Genomic DNA, 21,101 nt, shown 5'->3' with positions numbered 1-21,101 from the left:
CCCAGCACTCAGGTCTTCCCTGATGCTGAGCCAAGTACCCCGGTGAGCAGAGCCGGGAGAGACTAACTCCTCCCTGCTCACCCACCCAGGTCTCAGTTATGCATGCCAGATCGGCCACCTCATCCATCATTAAGTCATGAATGAGGGAAGTCGTACTTTGAACCGATCTGGCATTTAAAAGCAGCATCTGGAGACCCAGGGGCAGGCTGGTAGGGCGACCACCACATCTGCGATTGGGGGGAGGGCCGGAACATGGCACAGCTGTTAACTGTCTGGGCCATGTTCCACTAACCTGGCTAGCCGTCCTCCTAACTCCATATCTCCCTTGACCCATAACCACACTAATTGGGGCCCCCTCAATTGCCCCGACTTGCCCTCTCCCAGGCACATCACAGGATCCTAAGCAAAAGGGACACAAAACAACAACAACCAACACCCCCACATAGAAGGCACAAGAACCAGCCAACCCAGTGTTACGGGGTGGCCCTTGCCCTTGTGTCTCCCCCGAGGCATCTCTCCCCAAAGGGGCAACCCCGCCTTTGGCGTCGCTGCCACCCTACTTCAGAACTGAGCAGATAAGACTCTTCCCAGGGAGCTCAGGCCCAGCCGGCTTGAATCAGCCATAATTAGCCAGGGGGAGTTTTTTCTTTCCCTCTTCAGCTCCAGCCAGGGGGGTGGCTTCTCACTGGCAGCAACACAGTCCCAGGGAGGGCCAGTAAGGTAGTAAGTTGGCCCACCTGCCTCTGTTCAATGTCCCGGCTGCCTTCCCCTGCCTCGTCCAGGCTTCAAATGGGCTCAGTTGTAGCTGACAAGCTCTTTTCCAAACTACTGATATTCAGATCTCTCTTGCAGCCTCCCTTCCTTATGCATGTGTGTGTGGGGGGGACACACACAACATCTGTAGCACTCCCTCCCACCACCTGACTTTATTTATTTATATAATATTTATTTATTATATTGATTATATTTATATCCCACCTTTTTATTATATTGATTATATTTATATCCCACCTTTTTATTATATTGATTATATTTATATCCCACCTTTTTTCCTGCAAGGAACCCAAGGCGGCTTGCATAGTCCTCTTCCTCTCCATTTTATTCTCACAACAAGCTAGGGAGCAATCCTATGGCCGCTAGTCAGCGGCTAGATGGCCATAGGATATCTGGTTTTCTGGGAACCAACCTCGGAGCCCATGCACCGAGGTCAGTTCCCAGAGAACCAACTTTTCCCCACTTCCGTGCTGACTCGCAGGCAGTGTGGAAAAGCCCCGTGCTCCGCGCTCACAAGAGGAGCGCAGAGTGGCCAAAATGGGGCGTTCCAGGGCAGGGAGGGCGGAAATGCCTGTACGACACATCCAATGTGTCATATGGCAGCCTGTTCCCCTGCTCTGCCCTCCCGCAGCTAGACAGCTGTAATCGCCTGTCTAGCTGCAAGTGCAGGGCAGGAGAAGCACGGAGGGAACGATCCCCTCCGTGCTTCTCCTGCTGTGCGCTGGATAGGCGGTCGCCTCAGAGTTGCACCCCTAGTGAGGTAGGTTAGGCTGAGAGTCCGTGACTGGCCCAAAGTCACCCAGTGAGCTTCATGGCCAAGTGGGGACTGGAACCCAGATCTCCCAAATCCCAGTCCAACACTCTAACCACTACACCACTTTGGCTGTTGCCTCCTCCTGGTCTCTTTTGGAAGGCTTCTACCATGGCCTCCACTCCTCTACTGCAGAAAAGTCCCACCCAGCCTATGAGTAAAATCAATTGGATTTACTTCAGAGAAAACATGTTTAGGATGGCGGTGTCAATGTGAAACAAACAGTTTTGCTCTTTCAGAAATCTAATGTGGAACCAAGCTTACCCCTGCTCCATGAAATGTCCCCCCCTTTCTATGCCCCCACTATTTTTATCTAGTGTAGTCACTGCAGTTTCAAAAGCAGTTTGATTGGAGGGGGTGTGTCTGCTCTTCAAGAAAAACAAATTTAAAAACTCCAAGTTGGACACAAAGAACAACTTCCATGTTTCTTTGTATTTTAATAATAATACATCTCTAACGATACCAATGGATGCTGGTGTCTCCAATTTCAGTGGGGCTGTAAATCCATTCTGGGTTTCCATCAGAACCAGCCAGAACTCTAAAGGAGCTATCCAAGGTGCTGAACCTATTTGGGGGTTCAGCGCCTTGGATAGCTCCTTTAGAGTTCTGGCTGGTTCTGATGGAAACCCAGAATGGAATTATAGCCCCACCAAAATTGGAGCCACCAGCCTTCACTGAACGATACTTGAAGGCCAGACTGAGTTATCACCACATGCAGCAGCCTTGCCCATCTTGGTGCCCTCCAGATGTATTGACCTGAAACTCCCATAATTCCCAGCCAGCGTAGCCAGTTATGGGAGCTGCAGGCCAAGACATCTGGAGGGCACAGATTGGCCAAGGCTGACATAAAACAACCTGAAGGGCAGTACATAGACATGACATTTGGTGCTTTAGTTGTACCAACTAAACATGACATTTGAACTCTCTTTTCTTTAATGTTTGAGGAACTTTTCTGCCTCTGTCTACTGAAGATTTAAAGCTGTCTTATTTGTTCATTGCCTTTTCTGCCTTTGTTCCAAACTATGATCCAGAAGAATGGTGGGGGACAGGATAGCATAGTGATATACTGTGGGAATCCATAGCAATGCAGTTATTACTCATTTTACAATACATCAATGATGAAAATTGGAAAGAACAGAGAAACAATATAACTTTCTGAAAGTTCTGGCAAAACACACAATCCTCTTTCATCCCTGCTGTACATTATTGGCAAATATATGTCACTAGCAAATCCTAGATTTTGTCTACCTTTTCTCAGGGATATCTTCAATATGCTGAATGTCTTGCAAATAATTAAGAAGTTGCAAACAAAGGAAAGTATCTGAATGATAGAAACAGGGTCAAACTTGGAAAAGATACCTACTAACTTCAAGACAATCTAGCAGCAGTATTTTAGCATTTGGAATCTATTGAAGCTACTCCAAAACTAAGGCAGAGATGTACTCTTAGTCTTGTGAGCAGTGCTGCCACCCTCTTCCTCAACAAAGGCCCTGTACCTTTAACAGTGGCATGACAGGCAGATATTCAACCAGTGCATTTTCTCCTAGGATGTAGAAAACTGCAGCAGTCGAATGCCTGCCTGGCTGCAGTGCCACTTTAAAGAGTAGAGACACTCTGACTGAGGGGGAAAAAGCAGTCACCCTACTTACAAGATTAACAAGTTACTCTGGGTCTATTTTGCATATCGGAAAGAGGCCTCTGCAGGGCCCTCATGATACGTGCAAATACTATGTGTCTCTGAGGTCTGAAGACCTCTTTAGGAACAATTCACTTATATTGTAGGCTAGTAGTAGCCATACCATTTGGTAGAGTGAGGTGGCTGCCTCAGACAGTATATGCTGGGAGGTATGGGAGCTGAGGTCACAGACCCCCATCTTCCATTCCCCCCTCAGTCCTCTGTGCTGCATGAGGCAGGACAGTGAGCAAGTGATGGTGAGGTGCCGGAGAACAACGCTGTGTGTGCCATGTGGCTTGCTGTATGCCCCATAAGCTAGCCTGCTGCCCCCGGGTGCAGTATTGGATTCTGTCCCGTCCAGAGTTAAAGTAAGATTCAGCTGCCGCTCCAGCCAGCTTTTGTACATGGAAAGGGGGGCATCAAACTTGAGCACGCTCCGGGAGAGAGCGCAGGACAGGAAGGCCTGGCGTGCTATGGTCCATGGGGTCACGAAGAGTCGGACACGACTGAACGACTGAACAACAGGGGGGCATCATGTTGTCTTTCACCTCAGGAAGCAAAGTGTCCTGGGCTGGTCTCTTGGAGGATCTTCCGTGCTTTTGTTTTTTACTAGAATCCTGAGGCCCACCAACTAGGGCAAAATGGTAGTCAGGAGGCAGAGCCAGGCGCAAAATGGACGCTCAATGGGCAAAGCTGATTACCTACTGTACCCTATGAGACATAAATTGGGATGACTTGCATATGCATATGCAAATACAAATCTATATCTCATTATATCTAACAGCCTGATTGAAGGTGTGTGGGGCACTTTTTGTCGCTGCTGTTGTTCAGCAGTTGGGAGTCAGACCCTTTTGCAGGTCTGCAGATCGCCCAACAATCTACTTTCTCTCCACCCCGGCACACACTAGGCAATTCAGAGCAGGACCGCTGGTCATATCTGTAGAGACCACGAGGAGCACACCAACACACAATATTCGAAGAAGAGTAAGAGGGTTCCACTATATCCAGAAATGCGATCTCAATAGATGTTTGCCTCAACCGCTAGGCAGGTCGCGAAGCTGAAGAGAAATGATGTATACCTGATCACCTACTGGATGTTCGATGTGATGTTCTGAAGAAGCAGGTGTCTGGGCCCTGCCCGAGATAGTTTGCTGCCCCCAAGCGGCTACACTGTGAAGTCTGACAGTTTTGCCGCAACATGCTTTGCTGGCCTTGCAAAGGATGTTGGGATGCTTCTCACGGATCACTTCATTTCAGTGAAGTATGGTTGCCACAAGTGAGTGCTTGGGCAGCTGGTAGACCAGCTTCCAGTTTCGTTACTCGTAAACTGCAGAATTCCTTTAGCTCAGTGTGTGTGGGGAAATGTGTTGTCGTCTCTTTGCCGTTTCAGCCAGGCTTCTGCTTCATCTCACTGGGAAAATGAGGAACAGAAAGGGGTAGGAAAGAGTTTGATGTAACAGACAAGTGTGTGATTTTCCACAGGAGATGTAGATATGTAGACTCAACATCAAAAGAGTATTTTTAATCAGCCTGTTAAAATGATAGCTGGGGGATGATATACTAGACTATGGAAAGGAACAGTAAAATTATATTGAAAATTAATAACCTCAGTTAGGCTAACTTTGGGTTATAAATCATAATGGATTTACCTTGTATAGTCAGTGTTGCAAACATTCCTCTAGTGAGGTGTGATTTGGTGACTTTTATGAGAGCCAAGAGAAGTCCAAAGAGCATTGCACTTTAAAAGTGCATTAAGAGTATAATGTGTGGGCTGGCAAAAAGTTCAAAAGAGAATGGATATTGGCAGTTTCAGAACACCAGACATATTTCTGTATAAGTATGCTCAGCATAATAACTGCTGTAGTGCTAGGTACTAGATGTGACTGGTATTTGCAACAGGTATAAGGGCTTAAGTACTATCAATTTTATTCTCCAGGTGGTACTAACTTCTGTATTACTACAATACATAGAACAATGTGTGGAACCAAAAGGTTTATGCATGAAAAACATGTTTTAGGTAGGATGCTGCCATATATGGGTTCTAGCAAATGCAGGGTTGGCAACCGTGTGGCCCTCCAGTTATTGCTAGACTGCAACTCCAGTCAGCCCTTGCCAGCATAGCCAATTGTGAGGGATTATGGGAACTGTAGTCCAACAACATCCGGAGGGCCACAGGTTGTTCTCCTCTGAGCAAATGGATCTTTATCCTCAGCTGCTGTTTATGGTTTGGGGTTTTTTTAGAACTTCCTTCTCAGCCAGGCCTGTGACCGATAGTGCAGTTCTATATATGTCTACTCAGATGTAAGCCCCATTGAGTTCAGTGAGACTTACAGCCAGGTAAGCGTGTATCGGGTTGCCCCATGAGAGTTTGCACTGTACCATTCAGGTGAATGAGAGCTTTGCTTTCATGGAGGAAGACACATGAGAAAGGATCAAACTCTAGAGGGTTTTTCCCAACACCATCTGCTCCTATGTTCAGTGGAAAACCTGAATTCTCTTCAGTCAAAAAGAAACACTTATAAAAAGGTGTCTGAAGTTATTGTTTGGTTCATGAATCATACTCCTTTAGAGGCAGTTCATACATATTAGGGGGAGATAGCACACATTCGCACAGTGAAATTTAAAAGAGTGGGGAAGAGTAGAGCCTCAGCCTATCCCTTCAGAGGGGGAAACCCTTGGAGAATAATATGTTGTATAGCATCTGCCTGGAATGACCTGCTTTAAATAAGAGCAATGGTTGGTGACTGAGGCCAGTTGTTCAGCTTAAGTTTACTAAGTGAGGGGTTTTAGGGACTATGATGTAAGTAATATAAAATGTATAGCCTAGAATCAGCACAGCTTGCAACCTTCCTTCCAGCATTCTTTTTCAAGGATATGTTGGATTTCTCTTTATTGAATGCTTTCCCAAGAGGCACAATATGACTAATGCAATATACTTATATTAAAAACAGCCAGCTTTCTCTTTTCCTTTGAGTAAAAGACACACATGCTGTCCCCCCAAAAGAAAAAAAAAACCTAAGCCAAGAATGGGTCCTAGTAACTCATTAAGTGTTGGAGAGGTGGAAGTCTGACTGGTTTTGTATCAAAGGGTGCTGCTAATTATCTAGAAGCCTGGCCTCTGAGCATTGGTGAACTTAATTAAGAAAAGACTTTAATGGCTTCTTTTTGGAGAGTGATTTTCTGCTTGCATGAAGTATACTTTCATGGCAGTAGGTAAACACAAATGCTGGGGAATGGTTATTTGTTCTTCTGGAACAGAAGCATCTGACTTTGTTTGTGGAGTCTTAAGCAAAGTAGCCATGGAATCTAGGGAGGTCTTTGGATGTTACCTTTGCTATAATCATACTATTCTATGATTCTATGATATAACATCCTTGCTTTTTATCACAAAGCAGGACTCGTGTAATGTAGCAAGGGTAACATCCATGGACCTCCACACAAGGCAGGGATTAATTGATGCCAGGACTTAGCCCTGGAACCTGCCAAGAACCTTGGAACACAAGAAGTGATAATAAAGATGGGGGAATTCCCCTGACAAAGACTACATGGGTGATGCTCTGGCTAGCATGGATGGGAGAAGCACTGACCTGCTGAATTTCCTCCTATCATACAGCTGTTAAAGGCCCAGGGTACCAGAGAAAAGGGGGCAACCCTACTTTCAGAAAGCAGTTGGAGCTGCTACCATTACAAAACATCTAAAAGGGGGCTGAGTGGAAGATAGTACACCATACCCACCTGCCTGGGGAAATGCCTCTGGCCATGTACTCACTGGTTGTGTGAATCTACCCCAAGCCACATTTCAGTGCCAGTCCTACCCAAATTGATCTGCTGTGGAATGACTCCTTTCCATCATGTGAAAATGCTTCACCCTATATAAATTAGATATTAGCAGGACCCGTTTGTAGAGTGATTCCATGAATCCAAATGTCACATTGCAGCTGCCGCTTAAATACATGCAACTGTACACGGCATTGCTAGCATTAATTTTAATTGCAAAATTAAAATGATAAACTCAAAATCTGGCAGGCTATAAAAGTGTGTACCCAGAGTTATCAGCAGCCTCTAGAGAGGCAAATGCTGAAGATGGTTAACCTGATCTCTATCCAGGAATGGATGTGCATTGCTCATGTAGTTAAGGTGATGAATTGTTTCTAGAAGAAAGCGTAATCTGTTCTTTAAAAAAGGGGTGGGGGTTACAAGTAAGGCGCTATTTTGACTTTCAGTTTGCCTTGTGCTGCATTTAGGATGGAATTCCTCAACAGATGAAAAATGGCTTACTTTCACACTGAATGATTTCAGCTTTTTATGCTGATTCAGAAAGGATCACAACTGCAGCTTGAACACATGTTGAATAGAACTGGCTGGAGTTCAGTTAGTTTATAAGGGGGAAAATGGAGGAGGAGAGAATACACTTCTCTTGTACCTCCTTCCCCTCTTTTTTTGCTAAGCCTTTCTCAAGCCAACGTTTCCCCTTGCTTTCTGAAGTAGTGAGGCTCCACCTCCCCCCCACTGCCCAAAGTTAAATCTGCACAATAATGAACCATATAAGGGAGGGATGACATCATCAGTGAGTGGTCCCAAGCTGTTTTGCACAACATTCACCTTTCATTGTTCTGATGACATGGCTGGAATGTGATGGCTAATTCCCTGTAGAGCAAAGGCTAAGGCCTGCAGACTAGCAAAGAGGGGAAGGGAGGGGGATAGAAAGTGCTCCTCATTAGATGAAGGTAAGAAAGCCATGCTCTGCTTTGTTTGTTTGTTTCTGAAATGTTGTTTCTTGTAGAGGCACATTTTTCTCTTTGTGTGTGTGTGTGTTAAGGGTTTTGCTTGGCAGGAAGACTTCAGTTGGGAGCATATAACAGTGCAAGGTGCAGACATGTGCTTAGTTAAAGGGGCAAACAACTCTGGAACTTCTTTTTTTTAAGTATACAACTCAGATCTGTGTATAGCTGGCTTCGTGAGGGAAAACTTTATCTCGCATCACAGCTAAGACATCTGGTTTACAAGGTAATTTGTACGGAATGTTTTAACTTTTTTACAGTTAACTAGAGAGATGCTATCAAACTGAATCTTTCCTTGGAGTTATTCTGTGGTCCAGCTTTTATTTCACTCTGCAGAAGCCAGTTCCCCAAAAAGCTTTTCAGGAAAAGGATAACAGCAGCCAGAAAGGGACTCCTCTCAACTTTTAAATCTTCTGTTTCGCACTGATACATGTGGAAGCTCTTTTTGCTCAGAGCTTTCTTGCTGAACTTGCTTGTGCAACTCTGTATGGATGAGTTCTCGTTATGCATCTGAGAAGGCGTATTGTTTGGCCTCTATAAACAGTTTGTGTTGTGACTTATCTTTTGTGAGTGGTATAAAAATGTAAGGAAAATGTATAAAAATGTAGGGAAAGCCAGCAGGATATTTGAATCAAGGGAGTTTCCCTGTTACGCTAAAACAGGAACATTTATCAGCACTGAGTTCAAGAAAAGCAGGTCATGTTGCACCTGGACCATTTTTTAAAATGACTTCTGGTTCCATTGAGCTGGCATTCATATTTTCCTTGTCACCATTATTTAAAGGAGGTAAATTGTGCTCCCCCAAATTTCCAGTATTATAAATCTGCTCCAGGACACAGTCTGAGCATGATGTAGTTCCTCTCCTGAAGCTAAGCAGATCTGGTTCTGGTCAGTGCCCGGATGGCAGACCACTTTGGAAACCTCCCCACCCCCCATGTATACTGCCTTGAGCCCCATGATAGATGAAAGGTGAGGTATGAATGTACGTAAGGTAGGTAACTCTGAAAATAATTTTGTCTGTATAAAACATTAGGCATATTTTGGCTGCTTAATCCAGTATACTTATAATACACTTGATTGTTGTAGTATGCCCTGGGTCAAAGGATTTCACATCCTTTATCTTAGTAATCTTCACCACAAGTCCGTAAGTGACACCAGTGCGTTTTTGCTTACTGAAGGCTAAGACTGAGAGAATATCCTAAAGAGACCCAGCACAGCTCAGGTGATATTTGATCTAGAAATTTCCTGGCCCAGTAAATGGGTCAAAAAATATATACATGTATTAATTTTAGACTGTATATGTTTTATGCACATACATTTATACTGTGTATACAATTTATACAGCAAATTTGATAGAGAGTAACACTGCCTAGCCACTCATCAGTGTTGTATATTAAGACGACTGTATCTTGCTGAGTAACCTTTCTCCTTTTTGTTTTGTTTGGAACTGAACAGTAAAAAGATGCACAGGAGCCTTAAACTTAGTTATTTCCATATAACATAGTTATGTGGCTTATAACATACTTTGGTCACAACCCTATGACAGAAAACAAGTCCTACAACTCCCAGCATTCCCCAGCCAGCCATGCTGGGAGTTGTAGGACTTTTATCTGGCTAAACATGCATAGGGTTGCACCCTTAACATGGCTGATGAGAGAAACGTACAGCATTTTTAAAACTTGGGGCATAAGTAGCTTTTGAAGTACTTTATCTGAGAAGGAAGTTAGGCAGGAGCATGAAAAGGGGGAAAGAATAAAAGGTCCTTCCAGATGAGGTTTCTGTTGTGCGATAACTCTGCCTTGTTCACGGTATTTTACAGGGGGTCCAGATGACGTTGTCTTGTGTTTGTAACCCTTCCATGTTTTCCCACATCTTCTTTTGTCTTGCCATAAAAAACTGTTACGGAGGGGAAGATGAAATACCTGCAGAGTGCCTTTTACTTGGTAGTAGTAGGAGACCTCTACCTTTCTGGAAGCACCCCAGGAGTCAGAGTTAAAGGTAACTCACCTGGCACATATGCCCTGATCCAGCTAAGGGGATCTGTGAATATAAGCAGGGTTCTGCATGAACAGCACTTGCTAGATCAGAGATGGTGTGTATAAACTGGATGCACATCTAAATGCACATGAGAATTAATGAGCATCCGTCCTTCTCAGAATGCTGTCTGTCCACTCTACTTTGCTTTCAGCTGGATGCGTATTTAGATGCTCATCCACATGCAATGTTGTGGTGCAGCTACTTATGCATAGACCACCCTTTTAAAGCATGACCAGAGCTGGAGCTGGACACCTGCGTTTTCCCCTACAAGTGCAGGAAATAAGCCTGAGCACACTGTTACATGTGAAGATCATGCAAGTCCTTAACATCTTAAGTACACTGCGATCTCACTGGTGATTATGGGTTCTCAGGGCGTATGTACAGTCCTTCACATTTGGTGGTGGAGGGAGATCAATGTTAAAAAAAAGTCTGGTGAATCTGAGTTGCATTAGATTCCATGAATGTGCATTTTTATATATTGTCCAACTCTTATATACTTTTTGGCACTCTTGAACTAATTGATGACGCAATGTGCAATTACTGCACAAAAGTAGCTTTTGCGTCAAAACGAGATGAGTGAGAATGATTCTGGTTATCAGGAGTGTAACTGAATAAGCTGTTTAAATTAGAGATGTGAAGGCTTAGAAAAAAGGGGGGTAGAAAATGTAAGAAAAAATAAAGTTTGTCCAGATTTTCCAAAAATATGAAAAATGAGTCGTGTGTGTTCCGCCCCCCCATTTGTTCTGGTTTTTTTTTTTTCCAGGCCTTCACATTTCTACTTAAAATACACAAGACAGCAAGAAGGAATGCTGGATAGCTTCCTAGGGAAGCTCCAAGTTTGGCTGCTAGGAGGGCCACCTTCACAATCTTCCTCGATGGAAAGCTGTTCCATGTACAAAATGCACAATGCCTATGATTAGATGACAATAGCATACTTATTCCCCTTGCAAGTGCTTTCCATGTAGAATAGTTCATTGTAACATGGAGCATTTTGTACCATTCTTAAAAAGCACACAAGCTGACGAATTTCCTCTGTGATTATCTGTACGATAATTTGACACAAGCTTTAGATATGTGTCAGTTGTGGATTTAAAATACAATAAAAAAATCAAGACTACTTGGCTTGCAAGACCTAAAAGCAGAGTTATAAAAACATATTACTGCTTTCTGGAAAGCTTAAAATATTTCTGGGGAAAGGGAACAGGAACATATTATGTGAATTTCAGCTTTAAATACCTTTATATTTGTTGCTCCTCTAAAGAGTAATAACGTTGGTTGTTTCAGGAGAACTTCATTGAATCTGGAATGTTCTGATGTCAGCAGTGAGGAGAGTGAGAGTGGTTGATACAGTCTGAGCAGTTTTAGCACTGATACCCGTTCTGGTCCAGCAAATGAAACTGTTTACATTATGGAAAAGATAGAGATATTTTGGGGTAGTCCTCCTTGGATCTCTGGTTGAGAACTTTTTTTTTTTTTTTTTAGTAAATGGTGCTAATAATGTTCTTCACTATCTCAAATCAAAGTAAATGAAATCACTGGAGAAATTTTGTTCTCTGTTGTAAAGATCTGTGAATGTTCCATATGCGCTAAAAGTGGGCACTTGCTCTTTACTAATGCAGTACCTCTGTTGAGTGCACAGAGCTTCTTAGACCATCTAGAGCTGCCTATTTCATTTCAAGGGATGCAGCAGATGATCTGCATATGAGGCTAGAGATGGAATGTACATATTTCTGTCATTCAAATGTTTGACAGAAGTTTGTGGGAATGGTATTCCTCAGTGTCATTTGAGGTTAAAATACTTTTGCAAACATTTCTGTGTTGCCCCCTTCTCCCCCCACCTCCAAGGAAAAGGATTTTGCTTTTACGTTTTCCTCTGTTCTCAGTTTTTGCTTTGAAGTCTATAGCTGTACTATGCATGACAGAAGGACCATTTAATCATGTTTTTTCATTATTATGAAAAGCGTCTCAAGCAACTAGAATCTTTGAAACATTGCTATGATAGATTACCTGTTGGGTAAACTGTACCTGTGTCCCTGCGGTAGTCTTAAGTCATCACTGGGTGAGTCCAGGCATACTTCGAATCAGGAGCTAGCACTAGGTTTTTTCCTCAAGTAGGATAAGCCCAGCCTTTGCCCATCCTGCTTTTACCCTGCAAAGAATTTGCCCCCACTCCAGATGCTATCATCATTGTCAGTTTTACTCCTCCCACATCCTTCAGACAACCTGCTTGTTGTAAACAAAATGTTTATATGCCTATGACACTGTGTACATTTTTTCTCTCTCCTCAGATTAAAGAAGCTTCTTGAACAGGAAAAGATCTACCAAGCCCGCAAGGATAAAGAACATGCCAAAAGGCTCAACAAACTAAGAGAAGAATTAGTCAAACTAAAGTCATTTGCCCTCATGCTGGTGGATGAGAGGCAAATACACATTGAGCAGCTCGATCAGCAAACCCAGAAAATACAAGACCTAACTCAGAAATTAAGGGAAGAAGAAGAAAAGCTTAAAATTTTAAGTTCCAAAGCAAAAGAGGATGGGCAGAAACTCATGAAGTTAGAGACTGAACTTGAACACAAGACATCTTCATTTTCTCAAGAGCATGAGGAGATGACTGCTAAACTGGTTAGTCAAGAATCGCACAATAAACAGCTCCGGCTTAAGCTGGTTGGTTTAACCCGTAGAATTGAAGAGCTGGAAGAAACCAACAAAAGTCTTCAGAAGACTGAAGATGAGCTTCAGGAACTGAGAGACAAAATAGCCAAAGGGGACTGTGGGAATTCCAGCTTGATGGCTGAGGTGGAAAACCTTCGCAAGCGTGTGCTTGAAATGGAAGGCAAAGATGAGGAGATCACAAAAACTGAATCTCAGTGTAAAGAGCTTAAAAAGAAACTGCAAGAAGAGGAGCACCAGGGCAAGGAACTGAAGCTTGAAGTGGAGAAACTGCAGAAGAGAATGTCGGAACTAGAGAGGCTGGAGGAGGCTTTCAACAAAAGCAAATCTGAATGCACCCAGCTGCGTTTGAATCTGGAGAAAGAAAAAAGCTTCACCAAAGACCTGATCAATGAGTTGGAAGTGGTGAAGACACGAGTCAAGGATCTCGAGTCTTCAGAAAGTAAGTTGGAAAAGGCTGAATTAATGTTAAAAGATGACCTCACGAAGCTGAAGTCCTTTACTGTCATGCTGGTGGATGAAAGAAAAAACATGGTGGAGAAGATAAAGCAGGAAGAGAGGAAAGTCGAAGGCCTGAATAAGAACTTTAAGGTGGAACAAGGCAAAGTTATGGAAGTGACTGAAAAACTAATAGACGAAAGCAAAAAGCTTTTGAAGTTGAAATCTGAAATGGAGGAAAAAGTGTCCAGTTTGACAAAGGAAAGGGATGAGTTAATTGGCAAGCTGAAGAGTGAAGAGGAAAAATCTTCTGAGCTGAGCAGTACAGTGGATCTGTTAAAGAAAAGAATTGATGGCATAGAGGAGGTAGAAAGAGAAATAGCCAGAGGTCGAGTTAGAAAGGGACGAGGGCTTTCTGGACAAGAGGATAATAAGATTAAAGAACTAACGACTGAAATTGAAAGGCTGAGAAAGCGCCTCAAGCAACTAGAAGTGGTTGAAGGAGACTTGATGAAGACTGAGGATGAATATGATCAGCTGGAGCAAAAATTTAGGACTGAGCAGGACAGAGCTAACTTCCTTTCTCAGCAGCTGGAAGAAATGAAGCTCCAAATTGCTAAAAACAAAGCAATAGAGAAAGGAGAGGCTGTGAGTCAGGAGGCAGAGTTGAGGCAAAGGTTTCGGCTGGAAGAAGCTAAAAGCAGAGACTCGAAAGCAGAAGTGCAGGCTCTCAAAGAGAAGATTCATGAGCTGATGAACAAAGAAGACCAGCTTTCTCAGCTCCAAGTGGACTACTCGGTCCTTCAGCAAAGGTTTTTAGAAGAAGAAAATAAAAATAAGGCCATGGGGCAGGAGGTGCTGAATTTAACAAAAGAGCTTGAGCTGTCTAAACGCTACAGTCGTGCCCTGAGACCCAGCATGAACGGAAGGAGAATGGTAGATGTACCTGTTACGTCCACTGGAGTACAAACGGATGTAGTAAGCAGTGAAACAGTGGAAGAGGAAACGCCTGCTGTCTTTATAAGAAAATCCTTCCAGGAAGAGAACCACATCATGAGCAATCTTCGACAGGTTGGCCTTAAAAAGCCCACTGAAAGGTCATCCGTGCTTGACAGATATCCTCCTGCGGCGAATGATCTTACAATGAGGAAATCCTGGATTCCATGGATGAAAAAGAGAGAAAATGGTTCCCAGGTAACTCACGATAAAGGATCCAGAATACAGACCAGTCCAGAGCGTCCTGGAGAAGTTGTCCTTTCTCCAAAGCAGGGACAGCCTCTTCACATTCGGGTAACTCCGGACCATGAGAACAGTACAGCTACTTTGGAGATTACTAGTCCAACAGCTGAAGATTTCTTCTCAAGTACCACTGTCATCCCCACCTTGGGAAATCAGAAACCACGGATTACCATCATTCCCTCTCCTACTGTCATGCCCCCCAAAGGGAAAGGTGGCGAAAGCCCAGTGGGCTCAGAACGAGCTATGTCACCGGTGACTATAACTACGTTCTCCAGAGAGAAATCCTCAGAGAGCCCAAAATCTCCATTCATGGAAAGGCCCATGTCCCCGATTCAGATAATGACTGTGTCTACCTCTGCAGTGCCCACAGAAATTACTGTGTCCCCAGAATCACAAGACATGACCATGGGGAGGGCTGTGTTTAGAGTGACACCAGAAAAACAAACTGTCCCGACTCCAGTCCGGAAGTACAATGCCAACACAAACATTATAACAACAGAGGACAACAAAATTCACATCCACTTAGGTTCGCAGTTTAAGCGCTCTCCAAGCGCTGCTCAGGAGGCAGCAAGCCCTGTAATTACTGTCAGACCTATGAATGTAGCAGCAGAGAAGGAGGTGATGACTGGCACCGTCCTTCGTTCCCCAAGGAATAATGTATCGTCAAGGCCTGGAGCAAGTAAAGTTACAAGTACCATCACTATTACTCCAGTTACCACATCATCCACACGGGGAACACAATCCATGGTAAGCAATATAAAATCTTATGGAATATTGTGGGCAATATTGCATGCTAAGGAGAAAGATGGTTCTTGGGAATCAGTGTTACCCAATGGGCAGAGAGTTGGACCTCTATCTGGGAGGTCTGGGTTCATCCGAAACTCTACTTGGTGATTTTCTGGCCTGATTCAAACGTAATAAGAAGCATGATTCTTTGCTATGTAAATGAGGTGCTGTGAGCCTTGGGCTCTCTTCCTCTTGTGTGCCAGAGGAGGAGATTGGAAGCACCTGCTAACAGTTTTAAACAGTTCCCCATGACATCCGAACCTGGGGAACTATGGTTTATTTCAATGATGGTTCGTGAGAACAAGTCAGCATCCAGAACTGTGGTGTATGCATCTCTTGTTGAGTCTTTAGAGTATAACATTTGGCATATATCCCTTTAAAATATGCTCAAGTCCATCTTTTTTCCTGTTGCTCTTTCTGATTTTTTTTTAAATTGGCCTGTGCCAAATTTTCCACAAATACATCCTTCTCAAGACAAGAAGCACATGCATTTTGTACTCAGACGTCCATGTACAAAATGTAATATGAGAATTGATGCTATCCTGTTTTAATTGGAAGTCCCACTGGGTTCAATAGGACTTACTCAAGTATACATAGGATTACTCTTAATTGTGCACAGGATTGCAACCTTATTCTCAGGTAACTATGGATTGAATTAGTCCAGGGCCCAGATCTGACAAAAAAAAGCTCACGAAGCAGCAAGATCATTCCAGGACTTGACCACATCACATTACTTTCCCATGGAGAAAACAAGAACAACTGCAGACATAGAAAACTAGCACGCTAAAATGAACACTGGGCTAGAACCCTTCTCCTTGACATCTAGTAGTGATAGTACTTTGTATAGCGATAATCTTCAAGAACATCTGTCTTTTTAAGTGCACTGTGTTTGCTGTGTGGCATTCAATCATGCCATCACTGCATTTGCAGTTTGAAGTAGTGTCACTCTGGGACAGTTTTACTGCAGGATGAGCTGTTTGTCCTATGACCATTGTATTTGGGTTTTTAAAAATATCAGTATATACTGTAATATTCAGTGCTATTTAACAAAACAGTATATGGACAAAATGCCCACTATCTGCAGTCTTAGACTCTCTCCTCCTCCCAGCCCATATATCCCACCAGTGCACCTTTGTTAGAAGGGAGGCTAAAATAGTATGACAAGATGTAAAGGTGCACACAGTAATAAAAACAAGATTGACATTCTGTAAAACACTAGTCCAGTCTTCCCCAACCTGGTGCCCTCCTGATGTGTTGGACTACCAGCTCCCAGCATGCCTCAGCCAATTCCCGGCATGCCTCAGCTAGTCCATAACGGCACTATCATAGGGCAACTTGAGATCATACGTCTCAAAGTTGCTCCATTCTTCGTACATGTCCAGCAATACAACTGATTCTATGGCATGTTTCTTGATCAGGCAAGAGTACGATCAATAAACTCTCTGGTTGCTTTTTAGCTGAATCTGGCATAATAGGATGTCCAACTATGTAACCTTAATTACCGTGAATGAAACATTCCACACTAAATGCAAGTTTTCTGATGACAGTGCATGAAAATGTTTAAAAGCATGTTCTGTGACTCTATGAAAGCAAGTGCTATTTCTAAAGCAGAAAGAATTTCAGGTTGATTGGAAATAATCCATGTTATCCATGTGATATGAGTTAACAGAAAATATTTCCACCAGTGTGCCACAGGTAGAAAACAGTATTGCTGCTGCTATTCGGGGAAATGAAGTAGATATTCTACAGTCTCATGAGACTGCCTAATTGCTTTATGCTCCTAGACACCGTCTAAAACAGGGGGTCCCCAACATGGCACCTGTGGGTACCACCAATGGTGCCCGCGCAGCTCTTCCCTCTCTGCCCCCTTCAAAAAAAATTAATTTAAAAAATTGAAAAACATTCTCCTTCCTGTTCCTGAACCTGATCAGCTGTTCGGGGGGCAGGAAGAGAAAGCAAGGCAAAGGGGAGAGAAAGAGCAAGGCTAAGAGGGGGGAGAAATAGCAAGGTAAAGAGATGGGGAGAGAAAGAACGAGGCTAGAGGCTGGGAGGGGAGAGAAACAGCAAGATAAAGGGGTGGGAGAGAAGGAGCAAGGCTAGGGGCTTGGAAGGGAGAGAAAGAAGGCCAGGGATGGAAATGGGAGAGAAATAGGGAGGAAGGGGTTGGGGGAGAGACATAGTGAGGCTAGAGGCTGGGATGGAGAGAGAAAGCAAAGGGGAAAGGTCTGTGTGGACAGAAGAAGATGGGGTGGACCAGGAAACAACTCTTTCCATTTCCCCCTTCCTCCCAGAATCTAGACTCATTATTTCTCTCCCCCTGCCTACCGCTTGGCTAGCCAAGCCCCTACAGCAGCTATTATGAAACTAGCCACATCCTCCATGGGAGCCATTTTGTGGTGGTGTCCACAGCAGTTTCTCAAATTCCCAAATGTGCCCATGGGTCCAAAGAGGCTGGGGACTCCTGTTCTAAAATAAAAGAGTGAGTGAGACTGAGTGAGTGAGAGCGAGAGAGCTGTTATCCATACGGTATGATTGCCTCCACGTTGGAGCCTGTGTATGTGAATGGGTCAAAGTTCTGCATTTTGGCCAGGTTCTTGCAATATCTTCTAGCTGCAACAGTCATAGGATTGAGGCTAGTGCTGTAAGTCATGGAAAAGTCTCCAGTAATATAGTTTCAAACCATTCCTAGCCAGCAAATCAGACCATCTATTGCATCCGTGCAGAACCTGTGGTTCTGTAGATGAGGTTTGACTTCACTTCCCATCAGCCCCAGCCAACATGGTTGGGGATTATGGGCATTGTAGCCTGAGATAATCTGGCAGGCTGCAGACTCCCTACCTATGATCTATTGTATCAGCCCACAAGATCACTGAAGTCAGTAGATGGAAGGAATAATTCAGCTGCAAACTCCCAACATTTCACAGACGAAATAGGGACACTCCTGTGCATTAGTGGGTGGGGCCAAGGACGGAGTTTGGCCACCCAGCAGCATGACCTGAACAGGGCTCCCCAGAAAGTTTCTGGGGCTTGGGGTAGATGTGATGTTGGGGGCCCTGCCGCTGGCCCCTACAAGGACCTATGTGTCCATGGGGCTCTAGTAAGCAATGTGGCAGTGATGGGGCCAATTATTATTTCAAGAGCTGGCAGGTGACCCCTTGCTATGGGGCAGCCCTGGGTCTGAATGGCAGGGTGAGTTGATTGGCTGGTGCCTAGTCAACTTAATGTGCTATATGTTAAGGCTAATAAACAGCTAAAGCAATAAAACAGAACTAGCTGTTAGGTTAAAATACACAGAATTTTTGTACCAAGCTAGCCTTTTAAGTCTTAGCCATGATTTACGAATAACTGAGTTTCTCCATACCATTGCATTTCCATAGTAACAGCAGAATTGTCAAGGTGGCATTGCCTATTAAATGCCTCTAGTATTTGTGACCTTGCACTGTGAATGGTGCACTTCCAAATGTTTCTGATAAAGTTCCATGATATTATACAGGGTTGGCTTGCTTTTAATGGAACTGTCTGCATTTGGGTGAATATGCATCCTTAATACTTTTGTATTATTTATATATATATATATATATATATATATATATATATACACACATACACACACACACACACACACGTGTGTGTGTGTAAGTAATGTGATAGCACTCTACAAACATATTAGGTGCAGTTATAGAAAGAGGAGTTGAGCTATTTAAGATAAATAAGGATATGGGTGCAAGAACACATGGTAGCTAACTGGACATGGAAAATCTTATATTAGAATCAGAAGGCAGTTTTCAACTATTAGAGGATTTTATTTTTTTTAAAGAAATTATCCAAGGAACAGCTGAGGGAGTAAAGAACCTCACTGAGTTCAAAACAAAGATGGATAAATATGTGAAGTGCCGTTGGGGTTCCTTTGTGACCGAAAGGGCTCCTGTCCTTTGCTTCCTCTGAGGCATGAGGAATTGCCACACCTAGGGATAGGATGTTAGGGTTCCCCTCCAAAAGTGTACCCTCAGGATGGTTTGGTGGATAGGTTTCAGTTGCACTTGTGGTTTGACAGACCCACCTTATTTGGAGTTGGGAAGGCATGTCTTTCCCCTGGTCAGGTTGGTAGAGACCGTAGGTCACCCACTTACCACGGTACACTTCCCCTACAGCCTGTGGCTTGGCTTGTTTGTACCATAGTTGTTCCATCTTTCTCCAAGAAGATCAGAATGGCATCTTAGCCTCACAACCATCCTGTGACAATCCACACCATTTTCAATCTCTCTCTGGTGTTGCTCGGTATTGTGCTTTAGTTTCTATTCCTCTCTATGTGCAAAGCTGCTCTCCCCTCCGCCGCCCATGCAGTCTGTTTTTCTTCCCTTCTCCAGCACGGTCTTCTTTGTGGAACAGCCTCTCAGTCAACAAGCTCCTGCTACTTTATTCTAATTGCAGGTAGATTTTTTTTTTTTTTTTTTTTAGAACAGCAGGAAGGTTTGCTTTGAAAATTGACTGGCCGGGAGAAGGCAGAGGCAAATTTTCGTTTGCTCAGTGTCTCTGGCTCTGCAGCCTTTCACCATTCCCTACCTGCAATTGACATCTTTAACTCGCATCCCCTTTTCCATACTAGAAAGAAAAAAAAGCATGATTAAGATTAGAAAAAACAAACAAAAAGACTGGTTTGTGAAGGGGAGCTGCTGCAGGGAAGAAAGAAAAATCTGGAGTAGATGTCTTTGGAAGAGAGGAAAAGACTGTGTCTCCTAGCATTTTTAATCCTAGTTCTGAAAGTAGATGCTTGCTGTGCTGTGCTGGGGCCTGCCAGGGAAGTGGGGCAATGTGTAATTTTCAGAAAGGGGCCTGGAGGGGACTCAGACTTACGGGGGAACAATGCCATCTGAACACTTCTGCTTAATTCTGTGGGAGGGCAGACTGACACTTGCTGGGTGGAAAAGGAAAGGTACTCTGCATATGTTCAGAGGCACTTTTATTATATTCTTGCTGGCTAGTAGAAATAATGTTTGACCACTAAGCCCGACATAATTTTTGGACCCCTGGACCCCACTGACTCATGCTTGCATGTCATCCCATGCTGCCTGTTCTATCATCATTTTTTTCTGCAGTGCAGCAGCTCTGGGTTGCATAGGTTGATCAAGGGGATGATGGATAGGTAGTCCTGCTTTTGGCAAGGAATGAATACTCCTTTTGGTGCCTATCAACCATGAGTCCAAGTGCTTCTGAGAAACACAGTTTCTCTTGTGCTGAAATTTCTGACAGACCCATTCTTTTTGTTTGAAAAAAGACAAACTATGACCTGTATAAACTATACAAACAGTTTGGTCCTATGATCTAGTGCACTACTGCTGTTGTCTAGGATTGGATTTAAGAGTCCAAAGGTTGGGAGATGGCTTTAGTCATAGCACAGTTGCCCCCCACCAAAGGAAAGCCCTTTTCTGTGTTGCTGGGAGGGCAGAAGAAGAGAGGGCCAAAGTTCCCACCAAGTGACAGCATCACAGTCCTAGGATCAGTCCTGTTGCTAGGACCAAAACAAAAGCCAGTGTAGTGCTACTTATGCTTGTCCTAATAAGTATGAGTTGAGGTCAGGGATATATCTAGGCTTTCTTCACACGGAGCTTTTATCCTGCGATTGAGATTGCTCCTTCACGGAAGTTTGCGGACTCTTTACATGACGCTATGATCATCTAAGGCATCTCCTGCACTAAATGGCCTTTGTTCCATTTTTAAATAAATTGCAGATCATGAGCTATCAAATTATCCCATTGTATTCCACTTGAGTTCCCTCTGTGAAAAGAGGAAAAGCGGCAAGAAGAGGAGCGAGATCAATGAAAGATAATGGAAGACTCAGATACGGGGAGAAGCGGGAAGGGAAGGAAGCAGGTGAAAAAGGGAGTTGGTT

At 43.7% G+C, this 21,101-nt stretch overlaps 1 protein-coding gene across 4 annotated transcripts in view; it reads left to right on the top strand.

Moving 5' to 3' along the window:
* FILIP1 (filamin A interacting protein 1) overlaps positions 1–21,101 on the top strand; it is a 119,380-nt gene that overhangs the window by 83,371 nt on the left and 14,908 nt on the right. For all 4 annotated transcript variants that reach the window (XM_084826909.1, XM_084826908.1, XM_084826907.1 and 1 more), the window contains exon 5: positions 12,367–15,172. In XM_084826909.1, coding sequence (XP_084683035.1) covers positions 12,367–15,172 — 2,806 coding nt within the window. The remainder of the gene's footprint in view (positions 1–12,366; positions 15,173–21,101) is intronic.

The sequence above is a fragment of the Heloderma suspectum genome, chromosome 1, assembly GCF_057233095.1.
Source record: "Heloderma suspectum isolate Gila_16-S chromosome 1, 16-S_ref, whole genome shotgun sequence".
In the NCBI taxonomy this organism is placed as follows: Eukaryota; Metazoa; Chordata; class Lepidosauria; order Squamata; family Helodermatidae; genus Heloderma; species Heloderma suspectum.
This window is presented reverse-complemented; position numbering and strand designations above follow the sequence as displayed.